The sequence below is a fragment of the Lacerta agilis genome, chromosome 17, assembly GCF_009819535.1.
Source record: "Lacerta agilis isolate rLacAgi1 chromosome 17, rLacAgi1.pri, whole genome shotgun sequence".
Taxonomy (NCBI): domain Eukaryota; kingdom Metazoa; phylum Chordata; class Lepidosauria; order Squamata; family Lacertidae; genus Lacerta; species Lacerta agilis.
In genome coordinates this window covers 1,542,533-1,564,024 of record NC_046328.1, presented here as the reverse complement: position 1 = coordinate 1,564,024, position 21,492 = coordinate 1,542,533, and the positions used below count along the sequence as shown (strand labels likewise).

At 49.6% G+C, this 21,492-nt stretch overlaps 1 protein-coding gene across 2 annotated transcripts in view; it reads right to left on the bottom strand.

Moving 5' to 3' along the window:
- Positions 1-184: 184 nt before the first annotated feature.
- The window catches only part of ZNRF3 (zinc and ring finger 3), a 71,605-nt gene continuing 50,297 nt past the window's right edge, over positions 185-21,492 (bottom strand). The window contains exons 3-9 of one of the 2 annotated variants that reach the window (XM_033174210.1): positions 8,089-8,163; positions 7,777-7,908; positions 5,865-5,975; positions 4,372-4,539; positions 3,762-3,864; positions 1,778-3,478; positions 185-1,369 (exon numbers count right to left, since the gene is read on the bottom strand). In XM_033174210.1, coding sequence (XP_033030101.1) covers positions 1,332-1,369; positions 1,778-3,478; positions 3,762-3,864; positions 4,372-4,539; positions 5,865-5,975; positions 7,777-7,908; positions 8,089-8,163 — 2,328 coding nt within the window. In that variant the 3' untranslated portion in view covers positions 185-1,331. Of the gene's footprint in view, positions 3,479-3,761; positions 3,865-4,371; positions 4,540-5,864; positions 5,976-7,776; positions 7,909-8,088; positions 8,164-21,492 lie in introns of both variants that reach the window. The other variant, XM_033174209.1, reaches the window with a different exon arrangement.

Below are 21,492 nucleotides of genomic sequence, written 5' to 3'. Positions count from 1 at the left end.
CTCTTGGCTTTGATCTCATGCAGAAATCAAAACGGAACCCATTTTCCTTCCATGTACTCCCCTTGCACACACAAACACATGGCTGAGAGGTACTGCAGCTCACCAGGGAACTTCACTTTGTGAACGTGTACAATGCTGAGTTAATAATTACTGATGGGTAAAACACTGGGGTCTGTTCGTTTAACCTTGAATGGGTTAAGAGCTCCTTAAAATTTATACTATTCAAGCTTTCTTTTTATTTTCATGAGCTGGGCACAAATGGAGAGGTTAGGTACCTTTCTGAATCACACAGTGCCGTTGGTTTTAGTAAATTAAACTGAGGCTGGGGCAGGGAGAGAGTTCTAGGCACATTCCATTAAGAAAACATTAAACACCCTCCTCCCACAATCCACATTTTGGACACAGTTTAGCAAAATGTCCATCACAGACATCACAGAGAAGATAGAAGCAGGCTGCATACAGCATGCATCCACAGACCCCAAACAGTGGCATTCCCTGAGGTCCTGCCCACGCAGACCAGGTGCCCTTTGGAATCATGCCTATGGGAGACAGAAGCCATTGTTTCCACAGGAAACGATTAACAATTGGAAGCAAGTGATGACAACATGCATCAACAGAAAAAGAGGGAGGGATCTCTACCTGCCGGGGCACGAACGCAGGCAGGCACAAGGCACAGGCCTCAGAGCCATTGGCAGCAACCATCTGCAGCAGCGGACACAAGGCAGGGCTTAGGTCCAGCCTTAACCAACACACCCCTAGGAAGAGCAGCACCAGGCACCCGCATCATCCCCAAAAGCCCTTTTCCTGTTTCAGCAGAGCCCCTGAGATTACTGCGGCAGGTGTGCTCCTTGGAAACATTCATTGGTCCCCCGACCCCCCATCTTCTGGGGGCAGGTAAAGCTATCCTGGAAGATGCTATGCTCCAGAACGCTCCTGATTGCTGCCCCCAACTTCTTGACTGGTGCTGGGCTGGCTGTGAGGAGGAAGGGGCACTCCACAGCCAGCCAGCTTCCCCTGCCCCTCGCAGTCATCCTCATTGCTGCCACTCCTTTGGACTTCTTTTGCTTCAAGGTGCCATTTGCTTTCTAAGGCAGGCCCAGATGATCTCTGCAGGCAGCGAGGCTTGATGGCCCTCTGGGCTCCTGCCCAGCTGCAGGAGGTGGCAGAAGTGGCACGGTGGCTTGTTGCGAACACTTTGTGGCATAGAGGCTGCAATGCACACTGAGAAAGGTGCCTTCTCCAGTTGACCACTTCAATGGGTGAGCAAAAGCTAAAGACAATTTTGAAGTCCAGCAGAGATTGCGAGGCACAAAGACAGGCTCCTGCTCTCATTAGTCACCAACCTGGCATGGGCCTGGAGGATCACAGCCTGAAAAGACAAAGCAAGTGCCTCGAGTAGGCAGCCAGAGGGGAGGGCTTCCACAGCAACTACAAGCAGCTGAAATTTAGCAACCCACAGTTTAGCCAAAATCTGCTTCCCTGCAAGCCCCATGCCCTGTGCAGTAGCGTCCGTTCCTTCTCTCTGCTTGGGACCATACCATGGGTTTTGCGCTCCTGCATGCACAAAGGCAGGTGTCGAAAGTGACACCCCACCCACCCCACAGCCAGCACAATTCCCAGGAGGGCCAGGTAAGAGCCTGGCAGGCTGCTCTGCCTGACATCCAGCAGGAACACATTTCAGAGTTCGCCATCCCTCATGAAGCATCTATGCAGATTAAAGAGCTGGTATCCCACCTCCAACACATTTCCTGCACACCTGCTGGAGCTGCTGACTTACCCACCATCTGGGTGCCTCCTGCTGCTGCTGCCGCCACCACAGCTGCCTCAGGACAGCTCAGGAGGGGGCTGGGAAAGAGCCCCAGGGCTTCCCCTTTCAGTAAGTCCCCTGGCTGATCCTGCAACAGCTCTCTGTGGGCCTCCCCTGGACCCAGGCAGAGTTGGTTCACGGCTGCTGTTCCACGTGGCTCCTCCCAAGAGCGGCTGCTGCCTCCGTGGCAATCCGTGTGAGGCAGGGGCAGCTCACAGTCCCGGTCCTCGGGAATTATGGAGATGCGCTGACCCAAGTCACATCCCCCCATGTAGCAGCCTGGCAAGGCAGAGGAGTCCTCTGGGCACGGCGTATACTGCACGTTGACAGCATAGTCCTCGGCAGCATAGCAGCCAGGCTGAGTCAGGTGGCTGCTGCCAGCCACCTGCTTCTCTTCATAGAAGCAACAGGGCACAGCCTCACATGTCCCCCCCTCTGTCCTAATACTGTACAGATCTTGGCTTCTTGCTGCCTGCGGCTCTCGCCCAGAGCCACAGCCTGTCCAAAGAGGCGGTCCAAGAAGCAGCATGCTGCACTCAGCTGCCCTGCCCAGCGACTCCCGGGGTGCAGGAGGGGCCTCAAAGCAGCAGGCACAAGCCGGCTCCCGGAGTCCTCTGCAGGTCCGGCTGGCTCCCCCCGCCAGGCCCTCTAGCCCTCCCCCCTCGGGGATGGTGCTTGGAGGCTCCCGGTGCTCTAGTGAGGAGTTGCTGCTGTAGTTCATTTCCAGGCTGCAATTGGAGAGCTGGTCCCCTGCGGAAGTGGCCAGAACAGGCAGGCAGTCGCCATCCACCACGTTCAGAGCAGGGGGCCCTTCCAGAAGAACCACGGTCCCTCTGCTTGCCCCACCCACCTCGCCCCCCCGACAGGGACTTTTGCTCCGGTAAATGTATGGGTCATAGTCACTGCTCAGGGAGCTGCGGAAGGTGGAGCAGCTCCCATAGACCCCCTGGTTGCTGACCTCGGTGCAGTCCACCATGGAGTCACTGGAGGAGCAATGGCAGGGGCCCGAGCTGCTGCTGCCGCTGCTGCTGCTGCTGTCGCTCCCAGGGCCATCGGCCAGGTAGCCGCTGCAGACAGAGCGGTGTCCGTGGTAGCAGCTGAAACTGGAGGTGCTGCCGCTCTCCAGGCGGGAGGAAGGCGCAACATGGACCACAGGGGCAAAGAGCCTGCCGCTGCTGCCACCACCGCCGCCCACAGGCTGGAAGGCACGCGAGGGGCCCTTGGCAGCAACGCCCAGGGGCAGCTGTCCGTTCTGCTCCGGGTAGCTAAGGCCTTGGAAATAGTAGTGCTGGAACATGGTCTCATACTGGGAGAAGCAAGCTGGCTTGGAGAAGTGGTGGCTGCTGAACTTGGGCCTTCGGAAAGTGTGAATGGCTGGGTAGGCCCTGTGCTCCACCCCGCACTGGTGCGCGTTCACAGCATGGTCCAAGTGGATGGGCTGGTAGCTCCGGAGGAAGGCCGGGGCCTCCCCGTGCCGGTCCACTGTCAGGACAGTGATAGGGTTCCCGTGGGGGTCCATGCTGGTTCGTGTGGGGTAAGTGGTGACCTGGCTGGCTCTGTGCACTCGGCCGGGGTAATGGACGGGCAGGATCATGCGCTGCTGGTGCTGACGGCTACGCATCTGATTGGCAAGGTCGTCGCACACCTGGCTGGTGGCGCCCTTCTTTTGCTCTGTGCAGAAAGATGAAAGGCAAGTCAGAGAAGGCTCTTGCAGCAAGGACACAAGGCACCTGCCGCCCATCAGACGCCCCTACAGACCACCCAAAGAACTCCAGGGGGAGAGAGTTGTCCTACCGTGCTGGAAAGTGCATTTCCCCTCCTGTTCCAGCTCTACTCCCAAGTATTTGTCCATTTAGCCTTCTATAGAGATGAGAGCAAGAGCCACCTCCCTTGGTGGGCAAGAATGGACCTCATCTTCCCTTTTCCCTAGGACACGGCAAGTGCCTGGACTCACCAATGATGTTGTGGCGGCAATGCGGGCAGGTGTGGTGCTGCAAAAGCCACGGATCCACACACTTCCTGTGGAACCGATGAGCGCAGGGAATGACGCGCAGCTCCTGTGGAAGAAAACAGGAGCCGAAGGGGTGGAAACAGCCATGGACGGGGGCATTTGTCTAGCTGGCTTTGGCTCATTCAGAGCAGCTCAGAGATTGGGCTGGATGCGGCTTCTCAAACCAGGATGACCAGGCGCACATCCTGGCAAGCATCGTCTCTGCTCAGGTGACAGGGAGATGCTCAGCCAGGTGCCCCCTCAAAGGGCAGCAAATGGCATGAATAGGGCCCAAAGCCCCTTTTCCTTGCAGAACAAGGCTCCCCCCTCCCCACCATGCAGCCAGGAAGACTCTTGTGTTGCAAGCAGATGCCAGGGCCTCTCTTTTCACAGCACACTCAAGGCACCCACCAACAGCAACAGGGAGGGCAGCTGCCTTGCTAGAAGCTTCTGATGAAAAGCAGCACTGAAAGTGTTAGCACCCTAGATAACACTTCCTTCCCCAGAGTGGACTGTGCCCGGGAGGGGGAGAAGCTTTCTACGGCAGAGAAAGGCCACTTGCTCTCCTTCTCACCTCCCCATCCAGGTACTTCTCAAGGCAAATGGCGCAGTCAGAGGTGGAGCTGCTGCTCAGCGTGTCCAGGGCACTGCAGCTGCCTTCGCTGGGCCCTTTCAGCTTAGACTTGAACTTCCGGGTCTCCATCTTCTCAAGGGCCTGCACAGCAAGCCTGTTCATGGAATTCTGCAACAGGAGAAACACGAGGGCATTCCTGGGAAGCAGAAGCAGGGCCCCCGTTCACTCAACCCCTGCATGACATTTTCAGCTCCAGGGTCAGGCCCCAGTGGTAAAGCAATGGCTGGGGGTCTCCCCAGGCGTGACACATGCCGTGAAGGGGGTGGGAATGGACTTATCTCCTTCTTTCCAACGGGTCACACTATGGACTCCCTCCAGATGTTAACAGAATCACAGAATGGCACAGCTGGAAGGCACCCGCCAAGGGCCATCGTAACTAATCTCATGCTGCTGAGCCCCAGCTCCCCTCAGCCACAGCTCATATGGCCAATGACCACAGACAATGGGGATCTGAGGCCAAATGGGGGGGGGTGGAGCTGTGCCCCACCTCAAAGTAGCGCAATGCAGGGCCTGTTGCCTGCAAAGAGCTCATCCTGAAGCATGGAGGATCTGGGCAACACCCCTCCCAGCACCATGAGCCCCCACTGGTTGCATTTGCACTTGGGGCAAGCCTCCCTCCCTCCCTCCACATTTAGGACAGCACTGACTGGGACTCACTGAGGATCCACATGCCCTGAGGCTGTCCCTACCAGCAACTCAGGCATGGCTGCTAATGGGACCCTCCAGGTAATGCAAGAGCAATCGCCACTGGCAGCACGTCAGGAAGGCTTTGAAATTACTACAAATGCATTTGCCAACAATGCCACAAACCTGCCTTTGCTAATTAAACCAACTCCCAAAACATAACCTAGGACATTTCCAAACAACATTGACCAGCCAGTTGAAAGCAGAGGCCGCCTTCAGTTCCTAAGCCAGAAGAGGAGCCACTTTTCACCCAGAGACTGTTTACCATAATGATCTTGACCAACACTGCACATTTCTACCCACTCCCTCCACAAGGTGCCTTTCCCCCTCCTTTCTTTTAAATCCCTCACCTTCTCCAGTTCTTTTTTTAATCTTTGCAGCCTGCTTTCCCACTGCAGGAGCCTCCATCAGGACGGGAATGGTGCTTCTGGCTTTGTTGAAATGGCTGCTGGTGGTCATGGCAAGGAGGGAGCCAAGAATTCCCGCCTGGCCCGTTAAATTGGGCAGCCCTGGGCACCCAAGAATCAGTGCAGACTCCAGACCCACCTCACAAAGCCAGAGGCAGCAGCAGTAGAGTGGGTCCACCCAGAAGGCCTTGGCCCCCCACACCCCAAGGCCAGCGGAGGCCAAAGCATTTCCTGCCAGGAAGCTGCCTGCTGTCACCTTCCTAGAGCAGCCCCTCTTCTCCAGAGGAAGTGACTCACCCTCCCAACAGCACACGGCTGGAGGCCCAGGCAGCTCTTCCTTACCTGGCTGCGGCGCTGCTTCAGTTTGATCTTGACCAGAAGAACAAGGCACACGAGAGAGACCACCACGAAAAAGGCCAAGAAAATCCCCATGTCGAAGTATTCGGTAGGTTGCTTAGAAGCAAAATCAGGGAGAGGAGGAGGAGGAGGAGGCAAGAGATGGACAAAGATCAGCAGGGTTAGCTTTTTTCCAGCTCAATGACCTTTTGGTTACATTCAAAGCACCCAGAGATTTTTTCAGCTGGCAGCAGCAGCTAACATTTTGAACTAAACTGGAATGGTTAAAGTTTGAGGTACGCCACACCCAAAAGACTCCAAAAGGAATCCCAAGGTTTCAGAGTTTGCTGGAAGCTTTCGTAAGAAATTCTCCAGAGTTTGTGCATGCACAGAACCTGTTTCCTATTCCTCTGACAAGTGTGTGTTTGCTGTTTGCAAATACATGTCCCTGGCTGCTAGTGGTAGCGGCATGTGAAATCCCACCTCGGAGACTTGGTTCACAATCCTTGCTTGCAACCTCAGCCTTGCAAAAGTGGTGGCAAAAGGCTGTGAGTCAGGGACAGAGCACCTACCTGCCTTGGGCACAAAAGGTACCGGTAGCACTGGGAAAGTTCTGTGACTTGAAGAATCACAGAGAAGCTCCCTGCTAGGCAATGTCAATGATACTAAACTAGATAGACCAAAGGTCTGACTCGGCATAAAATAGTTCTCTGCGCTCTTACTCTGTGAAAGGGAATTCTACATCCCAAAGCCTGGTGCTAATTCAGTCCGTTTCTCTTCTATGATTCATCAAGTATTGAAATTAGCACCCTTCCCCATTAGTAAAATCTCTGAGCAAACATTTTCATGACTGAATAAAGCCAGCTTTAGATGAAGAGGGCTTTCACATATGAAAGCCTCAACTTTCCATTGGGAAGTGATTTGCTCCTATGAGATTAGTTTTCATGGAAAGGCACTTTCAAACACCCCACCCCACCCCCCAATACAGGTGCTGAGCTGCCATGCAAGGACTTTGTCCATTCACTCAAGAGCCTTTTGGAGCAACCATCACCCACCTGCCCACCAAGACCCAATCCCCCTGCCCAGCCTCCTACTACAAATTGCTATGTCCAGCTCCACAAGCCTCTGCCTGGGCTGGCTACTCTTTCTTCCACTAGCTATTGGCCTCAGGGCATCCACAGATAACTATGCCCTCTTCATTTGGAGGCAACAGGACTTCTTTCCCATGCAGCTGTTAACTGCAAGAGCCATTTCTACAGCATGCCACTAGAAAGCAATTGCTTGGGTTTCATTAGGCTCTTCTGAAGGCAGGGAAGGGTTTTGCTGCTTTTAACTGTCTAGTACTAGCAGGTGAGAGTCCCTGAAGAATGTTTACTCAACCCAAACATGTTTCTGGAAGCACAGGCTTCACTCCAACCAGCCGGAAGTTATTTGTGTATGCTCAGCCTTCTCCTGGAGCGAGGCAGAGGGTCAGAATCTTACAGCTCAGCTTCGCCAAGAAATCCCTAAAAATGACCTTGACAAACTACAGACTTTCAGCTCCATTTGCAAACAAGAGGAGAAAAGAGGCAGAATTCTAACTTAAGAAGACCTGCCCTCCACCGATGCCATGAGGTCAGTCCAGTGGTGGATCCTTGGGGAACCCTGATCAGCACCCAGGCCAAGAGGCAGGAGCCAAACAACCAGAAAATGGAGCAGGGAGAGAGAAAGATGGAGGAGGTGTTCTGGAGCATGTTGCAGTCTATTCAACTGGGGGGAGGGAATTATATTTTAATCTGAAGATTAATTTCCTAAACATTTCTATTATTTTTTGTTAACTTAAGGTTAAATACTGAGACCCCAGCTAGGCTTGCAGGTAGTGAGCTGCAATAAAGGAAAGAAGAAGGGCAGCCCACAGGAAGCCCCTGGGTCGCCTTACCGGTGGAGGCCGGTGCTGAATCCTGGCCCGGGCAACCTTCTGCTTGTTAACAATATTCATCAATTTGACAGCATCTGCTCCTTTCACATACACAATGGGCCTTTTCAAGGGGTCTTCCAAGCCCTGGTTCAACTAGAACAAAATGGCAAAAGGTTAAGCTACTCCCCGCAAACCAACCTTTTTCTGGCAAAGAAGCAGATTGCAGGCTGACCAAGAGACACCAGTCCCCCATCAGCAGAGGACCAACAACTGTACAAACAAACAATGAGCACACTCCCCTTTCACAATACAAGCACACGTGATTCCGCATACCTGGTCAATTGCATCTGGGGTTCTCAGATACGTCAAAGATGACAGCTGTGGCCCTCTTTGAACTGCCCGCTTGGCCTACAGGAAGTGGAGAGGGAAAGATGGAGGAGAGAAAGAAAGAGAATCAACAAAGCCCCTCTTGCCTTCCCAGCCTGTCAACAGCAGCTCAAAATCCCCTCCCAAGAAAGGCAGCTCCTTGCACTGGCCACAAGAGGTCAGCCACGAGCTGGACATGCCTCCACTTGATGCCCCAAAGCAACTTTGGCAGATCATCTCCAGTGGCAGGAACTGCGCTCAAATCTTCACTCACATGTCATCCGACACAAAGGAAAACTAACCCTCTGCAGTGTTGCATGAAGTCTTTCCCTTCCTCTCCGGCCTTTTGTGTAGTTTTTGACCACACAAACTGCACCCAACAACCACCTCATCCTTGCCCAACCCCCTCCTGAAATGGCACACTAGCCTAACCTACTTGGAGGGGGTGGCAAAGAGCACATCATTCTGAGCCACCCCGCCCCGGCCATAAAACAACACCGGCACACACACAACCCCCATCTCCAACTCTTTGGATCTGCTGCCAAAACAGTCCAGGGCAATGAGTAAGAAAGGAGCCAGGATGACAACACCACCCCGCCCCCCCCCCCCTTTGCTCAGCTTGAGAGCCCCCACCCCAGAGCGAGAGATTGGGTGGCTTGCCCAGGCGGGGGAGGCTCCGCTCCTGCATTCCAGTGTGCTCCGCGCCCACAGCTTCGCTGTCAACTTGGCCTGACCTTCCAGGTTTCCCTGGCAGGAGATCAAAGCAGAGAAAGCCACAAACACACCACAGAATGCAGATCCTCCTCCCTCCCTCCCTCTTCCATTTCCTCCTCTGCTCTGCTCTCAGACAAGCTTTGAAGCCACAGGAGCAGCAGCAGCAGCAGCAGCAGCAGCAGGAGCACGGAGCAGGCTGGAGCCCGAGCCCCCCCTCCATGCAACTTGGCCCCTCCACCAGCCCACCACCTGCTGGGGGGGGGGTGACAGGATACACAGGTGGCTGCCTGCCTGCCCCCCCCCACAAGAAGGAAGAACAGCAGGAGGTGAAGGCCTTCCCCCTCCCCTCCCTGGCAGGGTAATAAAAGTGGAAAGAGGCCTTTGATAGCGCCCCCCCCCCCTTCAGCAGCAGAGCCCAGACCAGAGGTGGGGCAAGAAGCTGAATCCCTCCCCCCCCCCAGGGAGAGCTAGAAAGATAGGCAAGTGGTGGTCCTTCACCTTCGTGCCAGGAGAGGGGCTGCTCTCCCTCCTCCTCCTCCTCCTCCGCCTGCAGCCCAGGGCTCCCTGTGGATGGGCTATATGTGAGCTGGGTTGGCCAGCCTCCCAAGAGGGTGCTTGGGAAAGTGCCTTCCCCTTCCCCTGGCCTTTGGACACGTGGCACAAAGTATCCTGGACCCCAAATAAGTGAGAGCGGGGGGGGGGGGTTGCTTGCGGCCCTCACACAGCCAGCCCCCCAGGGCTACTGCCTTGTGGTCAGGATTCCCTTTCTGCTTTCATACAAGGGACGGATTCACAGTGGTGGCAACAGTTCTGGAACAGCATTTCCAGAGTTTTCACATTTAAGGCAGCCTCAGCTCACATTAGATATCTGCCACCTGGTACAAGACACAGAGCCTTGGAAGGAATGCCATCCATTTCTGCTGCTGCTGCTTCAGGCGAAGGAGGTTCACTGGCAACCTCCAGAGCAGCGGGGGGGGGGGGGGGAGGCAGCTTGGCAGGTTTTTTGCTCCAGGTCCAACAGAGGAAAGGGGGCAGTTGCACCCTGGACTGCCTGCCATGAGCACAGATGGGCTGGACGAAAGCAGTGCCCTCTTTTCAAAGGCAGAATCTGCCCCCCCCAAATGCTGCACCAACAAGAAGGGGGAGAGAGGAGGAGGAAAAGAACAAGAGCGTCAGCAGTTGATGAGTCAAAGGCGGTCCCCCCCCCCATCACCAATTTCACTGGCAGCTTTGTGAGCAAGGCTCAGTGCTGACACCTGACCAAGGCCTCATCTCCACTATTCACTGAAAGCAGGATCCTGCCACCTTAACAGCCACTGCTTCCTAGGCATAGCTGTCAAGTTTCAGATTTGAAAATAAGGATCAGCAGTCTCCCTATCCCGGGGACAGTCACATGTCAGTGGTGGGCGGAGCCAGAAGCAAAAGTGGGCGGAGCAGCAATGTAAACTCCAAGCGGGCTCAGGCTCGGAGCGGAGCAAAGAGGAGGGCAGCCAGTAAAGAGGAGGGCAGCCATGTGCTCCACGCAATGGAGGCCCCATCGTCTTCTTGTCTGATCCCATCAAACAGGACAGGAAGCAGCAGCTGCTCAAAGGCAGCCAGGCTCCGCCCACCAGCTAACCCTATTGGCCGCCTGAGGGGCTTGGCGGCAACGGATAGGGGCTGATGCAGGGGGAGGAATACACCCCCCTGTAAGCACGGGAAACGGCTCCACTTGCTTTGAGGGCTGAGGCTTTTCTCTCCAAGTAGCCGAGGTCTTCCCACCCAGTCCCTGGCCAGCAGGGGAGGAGCTGCTGTGGGATGTAAAAGGACAGGGGCAGTCAAACCCAACTTCCTTATATGGAACTCTACAGTTGGGGTGAACTCTACAGTTGGGAGCTTCAAATGTGTAGTATATGCCGAGTCTCCATGTCGCTGGTCAGTTGTGTTAATCTCTAAGACAGTTTAAAAGTAGCATTATTAAAATGCACCGTTGGCACTAGGCCAAAAGTATAAAGAGGGACTTTCTCTCAAAGGAGAAAGTCACCATTATGTATGTTATTTAGTAACTTTTAAGCCTGCCTCTAGGATCCTTATGTGACTAGATGCTGCTTACTTGTAAGTAAACGTTATACACTTTACCAAACACTGTGAAGTGTCTTATTGAAAGAGGGATAAAAAGGGGGAAGGACACCAGGACAATTTTTTAAGACCTCTAGCGAGTCTATTGCAAACTATCTGCTGCGCATATGAAGTAAAAAGGGAATGTTAGCTCTGCTGATATTATCGAGCTTGTAAACGCAAGTTGGGATAGGATATCTAAAACTATATATCCTCTCCACATCCTCAACATTCCCACAAAGGTTAGCGGGCCCCAGAATTGCATATTTTTGTGTATTTTTAAAGGATTGCATCGGATTGCAATTTTGAGTTGAGTGGATTTTCCTGGTGAGCACAAGGCCTAAGCATCCATTGTGCTGAAAAGGGGAATTAACTACCCATCCCCTCCCTCAGTGTTCACAGTAATCCAAGGCAGTGAAGATTTGTTTAGAGATTTTGCATTTTGAGATTTTTGAACATTTTTCAAAATTTGGATTTTAAGATGGCTAGTGCAAATTTTGATAGTGATACAAAACTAGGGATGATTGTGCTGAGTGAGAATAATTTTATGCACTGGAAGCAGCGCTTAATAGCATATCTAGATGCAAAGCATGTTTTTGGAGGCTGTTGAAGATCCCATGCCTACTGGCACAAGTAGAGAGGATTTAGCCAATGATAGCAGTTTGGAAGCGCAAGAACAGTGAAGCTAGGCATATAATTCTATGTGCACTTCGCAATGAGCATCTATCATTAATAAATAGTAAAGATGATGCATCTCAGATCCTAAAAGACATTGAACGCATGTATGGAGAATCTTCCAGGAACTCCTACAGAAGCTTGATGTATAAATTAACCAGATTGAGAATGAATTATAAAGGGAATTCACAGCGCACATCAGCAAATTTACTGAGATTATTCAAAAGATTGACCTCACTCCTAAGCCTTTTGATGAAGAAACAAAGGTATCATTTTTGCTAGCATCCCTAGGACCGTGTTTTGATCCATTTGTCAGTCTAATGGACCATAGAGAAGGTCTAACTTTCAAAGACCTGACCAGTCATTTAAGAGAAGAGTGTAGAGAGAGAGCAGAGTCTCCAGTAAGAAATGCCACAAGCAAGGACAGTAATTATGCGTCCAGGCAATTTACAAAGTCCAGAGAAATGCCCAAGAAAATAATTTGCTACAATTGCAACAAGGAAGGCCATATTTCTAGGAACTGTAAAGCTCCTCCTAAAGCAAAGAATTCCCAAACCTCTCAGCCAAAATGGCAAAAGAAGGGGAAATTTGAACGCACCATGCTACTTCAAGAAAGGAATTTAGCTGTTCATAACCGTGAAAATAAACGTAATATGTGGATTTTAGATTCAGGAGCCAGTTCACATTATTCATTTAAAAGAGAAAATTTTAATGAGATAAATGAAGATGAAGAATCTGAAATAGAGATAGCAGATGGCAGAGTTATTAAAGCAAAAGGTGCAGGTTCCATGGACTTGAAATCAATATAAACAATGAACCTGTTAAGACCAAAGTGCTTAAAGTTTTGTACGTTCCAGAACTAAGTTGCAATTTACTCAGTGTGTCCAGTTTGGACAAGAAAGGTTTCCAAATCACATTTGGAAATGGAGAGTGTAATGTGACTAAAGATGGTGAACTGTATATTCAAGCAAAATTAATTAATGGTGTTTATGAGATTGATATTTCAGAGACCCAGTCTGCAAACGTCGCGCATCCCAGCCAGAAAGATGAAGCTGATATGCAACTATGGCATAGGAGACTAGGACACAGAGACACCACCACCATTATGAACCTACAAAAAGGTGATCTTGTAAGAGGTTTACAGGTAAAAGAAAGCAAAGAGGCTCTGACAAAATGCATAAGCTGCATTACTGAGAAGGCTGTGAAACCTTCTTTTCCACGTTGTGCAGAACAAAGAAGCACTAAAGTGCTTGATATCATATATTCGGATCTATGTGGTCCAATTAATGTTCCATCACTTGGCAACAACAAGTATATTCTAATTTTTATTGATGATTTTTCAAGATATTGTGTTGCATATTTCATCAGAGAGAAAAGTGAAACAGTGGAAATGTTCAAAGAATACATTGCCATGGTCAGAAACAAGTTCCAACGCGCTCCAGCTGTGTTGATGACTGACAATGGAGGTGAGTACTGCTCACGTGAAATGCAGACTCTCATGGCCAAGGAAGGAATTGTACACGTAACCACAATTGCTTTCACGCCACAGCAGAACTCCATTGCAGAGAGAAAATTTAGATCCATTATGGAAATGACAAGGTGCATGCTAAAGGAAGCATCCTTGCCACAGAAGCTGTGGGGAAATGCAGCTGACACAGCAGTTTATTTGCAGAATAGATTGCCAACAAAAGGAGCAGAGCGCACACCATTTGAACTTTGGCATGGCAAAGTGCCTAATTTGTCACACATACGTGTGTTTGGAAGTCTGTGCTACTATCACGTGCCCAAAGAACACAGACAGAAGCTAGACTCCAGAGCACAAGCAGGTGTCTTTGTTGGATATGCATCTGGAGGGAAAGGCTACAGAGTAATGGACTTACAAAGTGGTAAAACCAGTGCGCATCATGCAATTTATTTTGATGAGCATGCGATGGTTAACACAAAGAATACAGTTATTGACTATTCCAAGGAGTCAGAATGGACTCAAGAACTTATTGACTTTCCTTCTGAAACCCCAAGAAGTGCTAATCTGCGTTCTAATGTCATAGCACCCCCTACAGGGAATGTATCAGAACACGTAGAGGATCAAATTCCTACTGGCTTCAGAGATGAAGAGGACGACTTAGACATGCCACCATTGGAGGAGGATGAGGATGTTGATGCGGTTCCAGAACCAGAGATCAGACGCTCATCCAGAACCAACAGGGGTGTTCCAGCACCACGGCTGTCCTATTTTGCAGGATCGGCATCTCCACAGGAACCTTCCACATGGGAAGAGATACAGAAAATGCCACCTAAGGAAGCTAATCTCTGGAGGAAAGCCACGCAGGACGAAATGGATGCATTGCATCAAAACAAGACTTGGACCCTCACGGAACTACCTCCGGGTAAGAAAGCCATTGGCTGTAAATGGGTTTTCAAGATTAAGAAGGGGTCAGAAGGGGAAGTTCAACGCTACAAAGCTAGACTTGTGGCACAAGGATTTTCACAGAAATATGGTGAAGATTATGATGAAACGTTTGCACCAACTGTAAGATACAGTAGCGTGAGAATGCTTTTAAGCATTGCAGCATCCAAGCAGCTGAATGTAAAGCACATCGATATTGCCACTGCGTTTTTGCATGGACAGATTTCCGAGGAAATTTATATGAGACAACCCAAAGGTTTTGTGAAACCACATGAGGAACATTTAGTGTGCAAGTTGCAGAAGGGACTGTATGGTTTGAGACAGGCTGCTAGAGCCTGGAACCAGAAATTGCACAAAATGTTAATGCAACTTGGCTACAAGCAAGGAAACGCTGACAAATGCTTGTACAGTAAGTCAGGTAATGGACAATTCTCATATATTTTGGCATTTGTTGATGATTTGATTATTGCCACAGAAAATGACAGAGACTATGCACAAATAGTACAACACCTGAGCAAAGAGGTGGAAGTCAAAGAACTAGGAGATGTCCAGTACTACCTTGGAATTCAAGTGGAAAGAGAAGAAGACGGCTCATTTCTTCTCAGTCAGCGGCAAAAGGTCAGTGAACTGATAGAGTATATGCAGATGCAAGACGCAAACCCAGTTGCAACACCCATGGCCACCGACTTTCTAAAGAATCAGCAAGATTCGAAGCCATTGCCAGACAACAGTGAATACAGGTCAGCGATTGGTAAACTTTTGTATTTGGTTACCACATGCAGACCTGACTTAGCAAGTGCTGTGGGGATTCTTAGCAGGAAAGTGAGTTCTCCCACTGAGCATGATTGGGCTGGTGTTAAGAGGGTGGTCAGATATTTGAAGGGTACATTGAATTGTAAATTAAGGCTACCAGCTGTCAGAAATCCTAAGTTAATTGGGTACACTGATGCTGATTGGGCTGGGGATAATGCTGACTATAAATCAACAAGTGGTTATGTTTTTATGTTTGGGGATGGACCTGTTGTATGGGGCAGTTATAAACAGAACTGTGTAGCATTATCTTCCACAGAAGCTGAATATATTTCTGCATCGGAAGCGTGCCGAGAGATTGCCTGGCTCGATGAACTCATCAAGGACTTTGGTTTGGTGAGAAAGCAAGCTGTCAGTTTGCTGGAGGACAATCAGAGTTGCATAAAACTGACACAGAGTGAAAAGTTTCTTGCCAGGACAAAACATATAGGTGTGAGATACCATTTTATACGTCAGGCAGTTCAGGATGGACTTGTGGAACTGTCGTACTGCTGCACCAATGAGATGGCTGCGGACATCCTGACAAAACCCTTGCCTAGAGAGAGTTTCCAGAATATACGAGTCAAGCTGGGACTCTGGGTGGTTGAATAAAGTTGAATTTGCCTGAGAAGGGGTATGTGGGATGTAAAAGGACAGGGGCAGTCAAACCCAACTTCCTTATATGGAACTCTACAGTTGGGGGTGAACTCTACAGTTGGGAGCTTCCAACTGTAGTGTGTATGCCGAGTCTCTATGTCGCTGGTCAGTTGTGTTAATCTCTAAGACAGTTTAAAAGTAGCATTATTAAAATGCACCGTTGGCACTAGGCCAAAAGTATAAAGAGGGACTTTCTCTCAAAAGGAGAAAGTCACCATATGTATGTTATTTAGTAACTTTTAAGCCTGCCTCTAGGATCCTTATGTGACTAGATGATGATTACTTGTAAGTAAACGTTATACACTTTACCAAACACTGTGAAGTGTCTTATTGAAAGAGGGATAAAAAGGGGAAGACACCAGGACAATATTTTTAAGACTCTAGCGAGTCTATGCAAACTATCTGCTGCGCATATGAAGTAAAAAGGGAATGTTAGCTCTGCTGATATTATCGAGCTTGTAAACGCAAGTTGGGATAGGATATCTAAAACTATATATCCTCTCCCACATCCCTCAACATTCCCACAGCTGCTTCCATTAAAAACGGGAAATTTAAGGGAAATAAAAAATAAGGGAGAGCAGCGGAAAACTGCTTAAAATAAGGGAGAATCCCGGGGAAAACGGGATACTTGACAGCACTGTTCCTAGGAAGTGCAGCTGTTCAAAATACTGAGAGCTATTAGAAGACCCCTATTCCCCTCTCAGAGCTACAACTCCCAGAGTTTTATTTTATTACATTTATTTATTCAATTTGTATACCGCCCTTCATCTGAAGATCACAGGGCAGTACACAACATAAACATGCAAAAGGAGAACACAAAATGCACACCAAAACAACAACAACAACCCCTGGGAAGAGGGACTGTAGGGGAGGGGACTAAGGTGAATAGGGCTGTGTGTGAATCTGAACTTATACTGTGGTTTATTACTATGGATCATGGCATAGGAAAGAAAAATGACATAACTCTAATATGACAGGAGACGCTCCATGAGGCCTGGTCTCAAAACATGTCCAGAAGGCATTCAGGAAACATCCAGAGCTCCTCCCACCTTGCATAAAGGTCACCTCAATGGGGGCCATCAAGATCATGGTTAACACAACTTGAAGTCAGAGAGCAGACAAAAGACACAGCCCTCTAGGATGAATTTGGAAGGTGAGGCAGGTGAAGGACAACAGGACTATTGGAAATTGTAGAAATTGCTCATCTGAAGGCCCCCCTCCCTTCTCCATTGGGATGCCTTGACCCAAGTCAGCTGGCTCTCCTAGATCCACAGAGGACCTTCATTCAGTGATCACAAGGAAGGAACACGGCTTATAAAGACAGGAATCCTCTTCCTCCCCCCCCCTTCCTTTCCATTTCTTAACTTAGTAGCAGTGTGGGTCCTGCTGCCAAAACTGTCACACTCATGTTCCTATAGACTTTTGAAAAAAGGGAATAATCTTCCACTATAATCAAGGTGTGGGCACATTGTAGGATTTCCTGCCTGCTTAAACTGTAATTTTGCTGTCTGAAGCAGCTTTACAGGCGTCTCCCCACTTACCTGCATTCAACTCGCAGGCCACAACGAATTATGCGCGGCACCAGGAAATAGTGAAATAAATCAATTTAAACTGCAAAAATGGCGTGAAAAGAGCAGCAGAACAGCTAGCAATCCCAGGAGCCTTTGCAACTGCAATCCCTCTGCCCCAGAGCCATAGCTGGGCAATCTTGCACCCCTGGCAGAACCGTACAGATTGCACCCCCAGCCATGGACAAATCAGCTCTTCTTTCTGCCTCTCCTCCAACCCCCCTCCATCCATTCAATTCCTCACGCACTTCACCTTGTAATGAACGTTTTTCACAGAAAATCCAGTATTTAATTTATTATTTCTTAATAAAAGGTTTCAGCAAAGAAAATGACATTTTGATGTGAGTTGACAGTTTTTAAAAATGCAATTCAGTTGTAAAACAATACAGATAGGTCTAAATGAAACATACAAAAAATATCATACTGATTTGTTCCACAATGACAATTTTACATTATAATACTATAAAAAATCTGGGAGAGAGAGGAGATCCCAGCAAACTTTAGAGATGCCAAAATTATCAATCTCTTTAAAAAAGATAACAGAACGGATTGTAGAAACTATTGAGGCATCTCTTTATTAGCTGCGGCCGGCAAAATTCTTGCAAGGATCTTAGCAAATCGTCTCCTAACAAGGCGATCCTCCCTGAATCCCAAAATGTTTTAGATCTTCTAGGGCAGGGGTGGCCAGCTCCCAAGAGACTGTGATCTACTTACAGAATTAAAAGCTGGCAGTGATCTACCTCCTTTTTTAGGGTTCAGGTCAAAGCTGTTGAGCTTTTTTTAGGAAGGAGGAAGGCCCATTCTGAGCTTCTTCTTTTTTTTAGGGGAGCCACAGTGATCTACCGGTACATCACAATCTACCTGTTGGACATGCCTGTTCTAGGGGGACGGTGGACATGATTTTCACTGCTCGAACTTAATTCATTCCGGAGGTCCGTTCTTAACCTGAGGTACCAATTTAGCTAATGGGGCCTCCCGCTGCCACTGCGCCACCAGAGCACGATTTCTGTTCTTATCAGGGGTAAAGTTCTTAACCCAAGGTGCTACCTCCGGGTTAGCGGAGTCTGTAACCCGAAGTGTTTGTAAACTGAGGTACCACTGTATTTTCATTGCCATGATCCTACACTTTGTCGAAGGGAAACTCCCCTCTGGAGTAGAAATCATATATCGAACAAATGGAAAGCTCTTTAATCTGAGCAGGCTGGAAACAAAGAGTAAGGTTACCATAACTTCCATCATAGAGCTTCAGTATGATGATGACAATGTAGTGTGTGCACACTTAGAGAATGACCTCCAAACCATCCTAAATATCTTCGCAAAAGGTTACAAAAAGCTTAGCCTATCGCTCAACACCCAAAAAACCAAAGTGCTGCACCAAGTAGTACAAAATAACCCCTCTGCAGCACCACAAGTCCAACTCAATGGTGTAACACTGGAAAATGTTGATCACTTCTCCTACCTAGGCAGTTATCTTTCCACAAGGGCCAACGTTGATGCTGAAATCCAGCATCTCCTGAGCTCTGCGAGTGCAGCTTTCTTCCAATTGAAGTGCAGAGTGTTTGAGGACTGGGACATTGCCAGGGAAACCAAAACGCTTGTTTACAAAGCTAGTGTACTACCAACCTTACTATATGCTTGTGAAATATGGACCACTTATAAACGCCATCTCCAACTCCTCGAAAGATTGCATCAACAGTGTCTCCGAAAATTTTTACCCCAGGATGAGAACAGAAATTGTGCTCTGGTGGCGCAGTGGCAGCCACCAGAGCACGATTTCTTGGGAAGACAGGTGAACTAATGCCAGTGTACTTGAAGAAGCAAAGCTCACCAGTGCTGAAGCAGTGATTCTTCAACATCAACTTTGTTGGACTGATCATGTTGTGCGGATGCTGATTATTGTCTTCCAAAGCAAGTACTCTATTCCAAACTTAAAAATGGAAAGTGTAATGCCGGTGGTCAACACAAGAAGTTTAAAGACTGTCTCAAGACAAATCTAAAAAAATGGAGTATAAACACTGACAACTGGGAAACACTGGCCTGCGAGCGCTCCAGTTGGAGAACAGCCTTTACTAAAGATGTCATGGACTTTGAAGACGCTCGAACTCAGGATGAAAGAGGAAGGACACGCTTGGCAAATCCACACCGTGATCAGCTCCCGCCCGGAAACCAATGTCCCCACTGTGGAAGGACATGTGGATCCAGAATTGGCCTCCGCAGTCACTTACAGACTCATTGTTAAAACCGTGTTTATGGAAAACAATCTTACTCGGCTACGAGGGATAGAAGAAGAAGAAGAAGAAGACAATATGATGTAAAATGGCCTGACGGGGCCCAATGCTCCCAGGCTCCAACTCTGCAGATGGCCACCTTAACCCAGGGAACTGGAAGGGACAATATGGAAGCCTTGTCCGGGTTTGCTCCTCCTTGGGGCTAGAATGAGGAGAGGGAGCAAGGACAAGAAAGGAAAGGGAAAAGGAAAGGAAAGGAAAGGAAAGGAAAATGGGAAAATCAAAGGAAAGATGAGAGAGACAGTTTCTCCAGCCAAGCCGGCAAAGCCTTTCCTGTAAGAGCAGAGGCAGGCAATTAGAGAGGATCCTTAACTTGGAGAGAGTACAGGAGCAGAGCAGAAAAGGAGAAATAAAGGGCAAACTGTCCTATATTGAATCAAGATAGGACACAACGTTTTACTTTGAAATAAGGGACCTGTATTAAACAAAACAAAATAAAATAAAAAATTCCTTCCAGTAGCACCTTAGAGACCAACTAAGTTTGTTCTTGGTATGAGCTTTCATGGTATCTGAAGAACTGTGCATGCACACGAAAGCTCATACCAAGAACAAACTTAGTTGGTCTCTAAGGTGCTACTGGAAGGAATTTTTTATTTTATTTTGTTTTGACTATGGCAGACCAACACGGCTACCTACCTGTAACTGTATTAAACAGGTTTACCGGTACTTTGAAATAAGAGACCTGTATTAAACAGGTCAGGGGGCAGGGGGCAACCCTATACCCCACCCCTGAAAATTCCACCAACATTTTCTTTCCCCTTCAATAATTCGCAATGAAAAGTTCAGTTCTCATTAATGGATGGAGAAGTTTTTTTTTAAAAAAACAAACAAACAGACTAAATGTTGTTATTTGTAAAATTTATATTTAAACAACTATCTAAGCTATGTGGACCCTCTTATTTATTCCCGAGTGGTGGTGACCTGGCCTTCTGTCTCAAAGTCCTACCCTGGTGGGAAAGACTTCCCCCCCATATTTTCCATGATCCGGAGCAACGAGCGGCGTTTTGCTCTTCCATGCGAATGAGCAGATCCGGGGTTTGCCGTTGTGGCTGGGCCTCTCCCCGCCCCAAAAAGCCCTTCACAACGGCATTAATCCACGCAGGCCATGCGCCCCTTTCGCAGCCCTCTTACAAGGCAGAAGAGCACCTACGAAATTAAGGGGAAACGGCAAGGCTCCTGCTCGCTTGTTTTAAGTTCACATTAAATGCAAGGGGTGTGAGAATCCAGAGCCCGGAGGGGGGGGTCCGTTTGCACCTTCCTGACCCCGTTGCACTTTCGCCAGTCCTCTGCTTCTCGTGGGGCGATGGCAGGCCCAGCCCTTGGTGGTGGCTGCCAGCAGATGGGACTGGCAGGCAGGGAGGGGGGCAGCCATGCGGATCCCACCTCCATGCCTTCCTCCTTGGGGGAGGTAAGGGAGCACCCGGTCACTGCGCGCTAACTCCGCGGGGACTGCAGCTGCCTCCCCCGCTCCACCCCACCCCAGGACAGTCAGCGCTTTGGAGAGCGCAAGGTGAAGGCTCAGCCCGTTCCCTCAAAGTCTGGGGTTATTAAGGGGTGTGATTTTGGGGGGCAGCCTCTCTATTATTTTGCGCGCCCCCTTGCCTGCACCCCTGGCGGGGGCCTTCCTCACCACCCCTAGCTATGACCCTGCTCCCAAATAGGAACAACAAACTGGCGGGAAACCCTGGCGTATCAAAAGCCGGCGCCCCCCCCCAGCCTGGCACTCGCTCGCCAGTGTCACCAGGGCTCTAAATGCGCCTGAGAGCAGAGCAGCAAGGCGGGACAGGCACAACCAAGCATGATGGTGGGGAGGCGGGGCTGGCGCAGAGGCGGCCACCAGGTTTGGTTGCGGTGGCAGATGGGCTTGAGTAGCGGTGCTGCAGGCTTTGGCCGCGAGCCCTCCTCTCCTCCAGCACCACCCACCCTCCTCCAGCGCAGCCCCGAGAGTGAAAATGGTGCCCTAGCAGCACTGGGACCATGCCAGAAGCAGCTCGGAGCCTCCTGCAGCACTGGGGTGCCAGTTTCAGGAAAGGCACCAACTTTGATTTAGCGCCCCCCTCTCACCTGCACTCCTGGCAGCCTCCCACTTTGCCACCTCCTTGCTATGGCCCTACTCTGCACCAACCTTTGAGGCATGTGGAAAGCTGGAGTCCAACAGATTTTTGGTGGAGTTTGG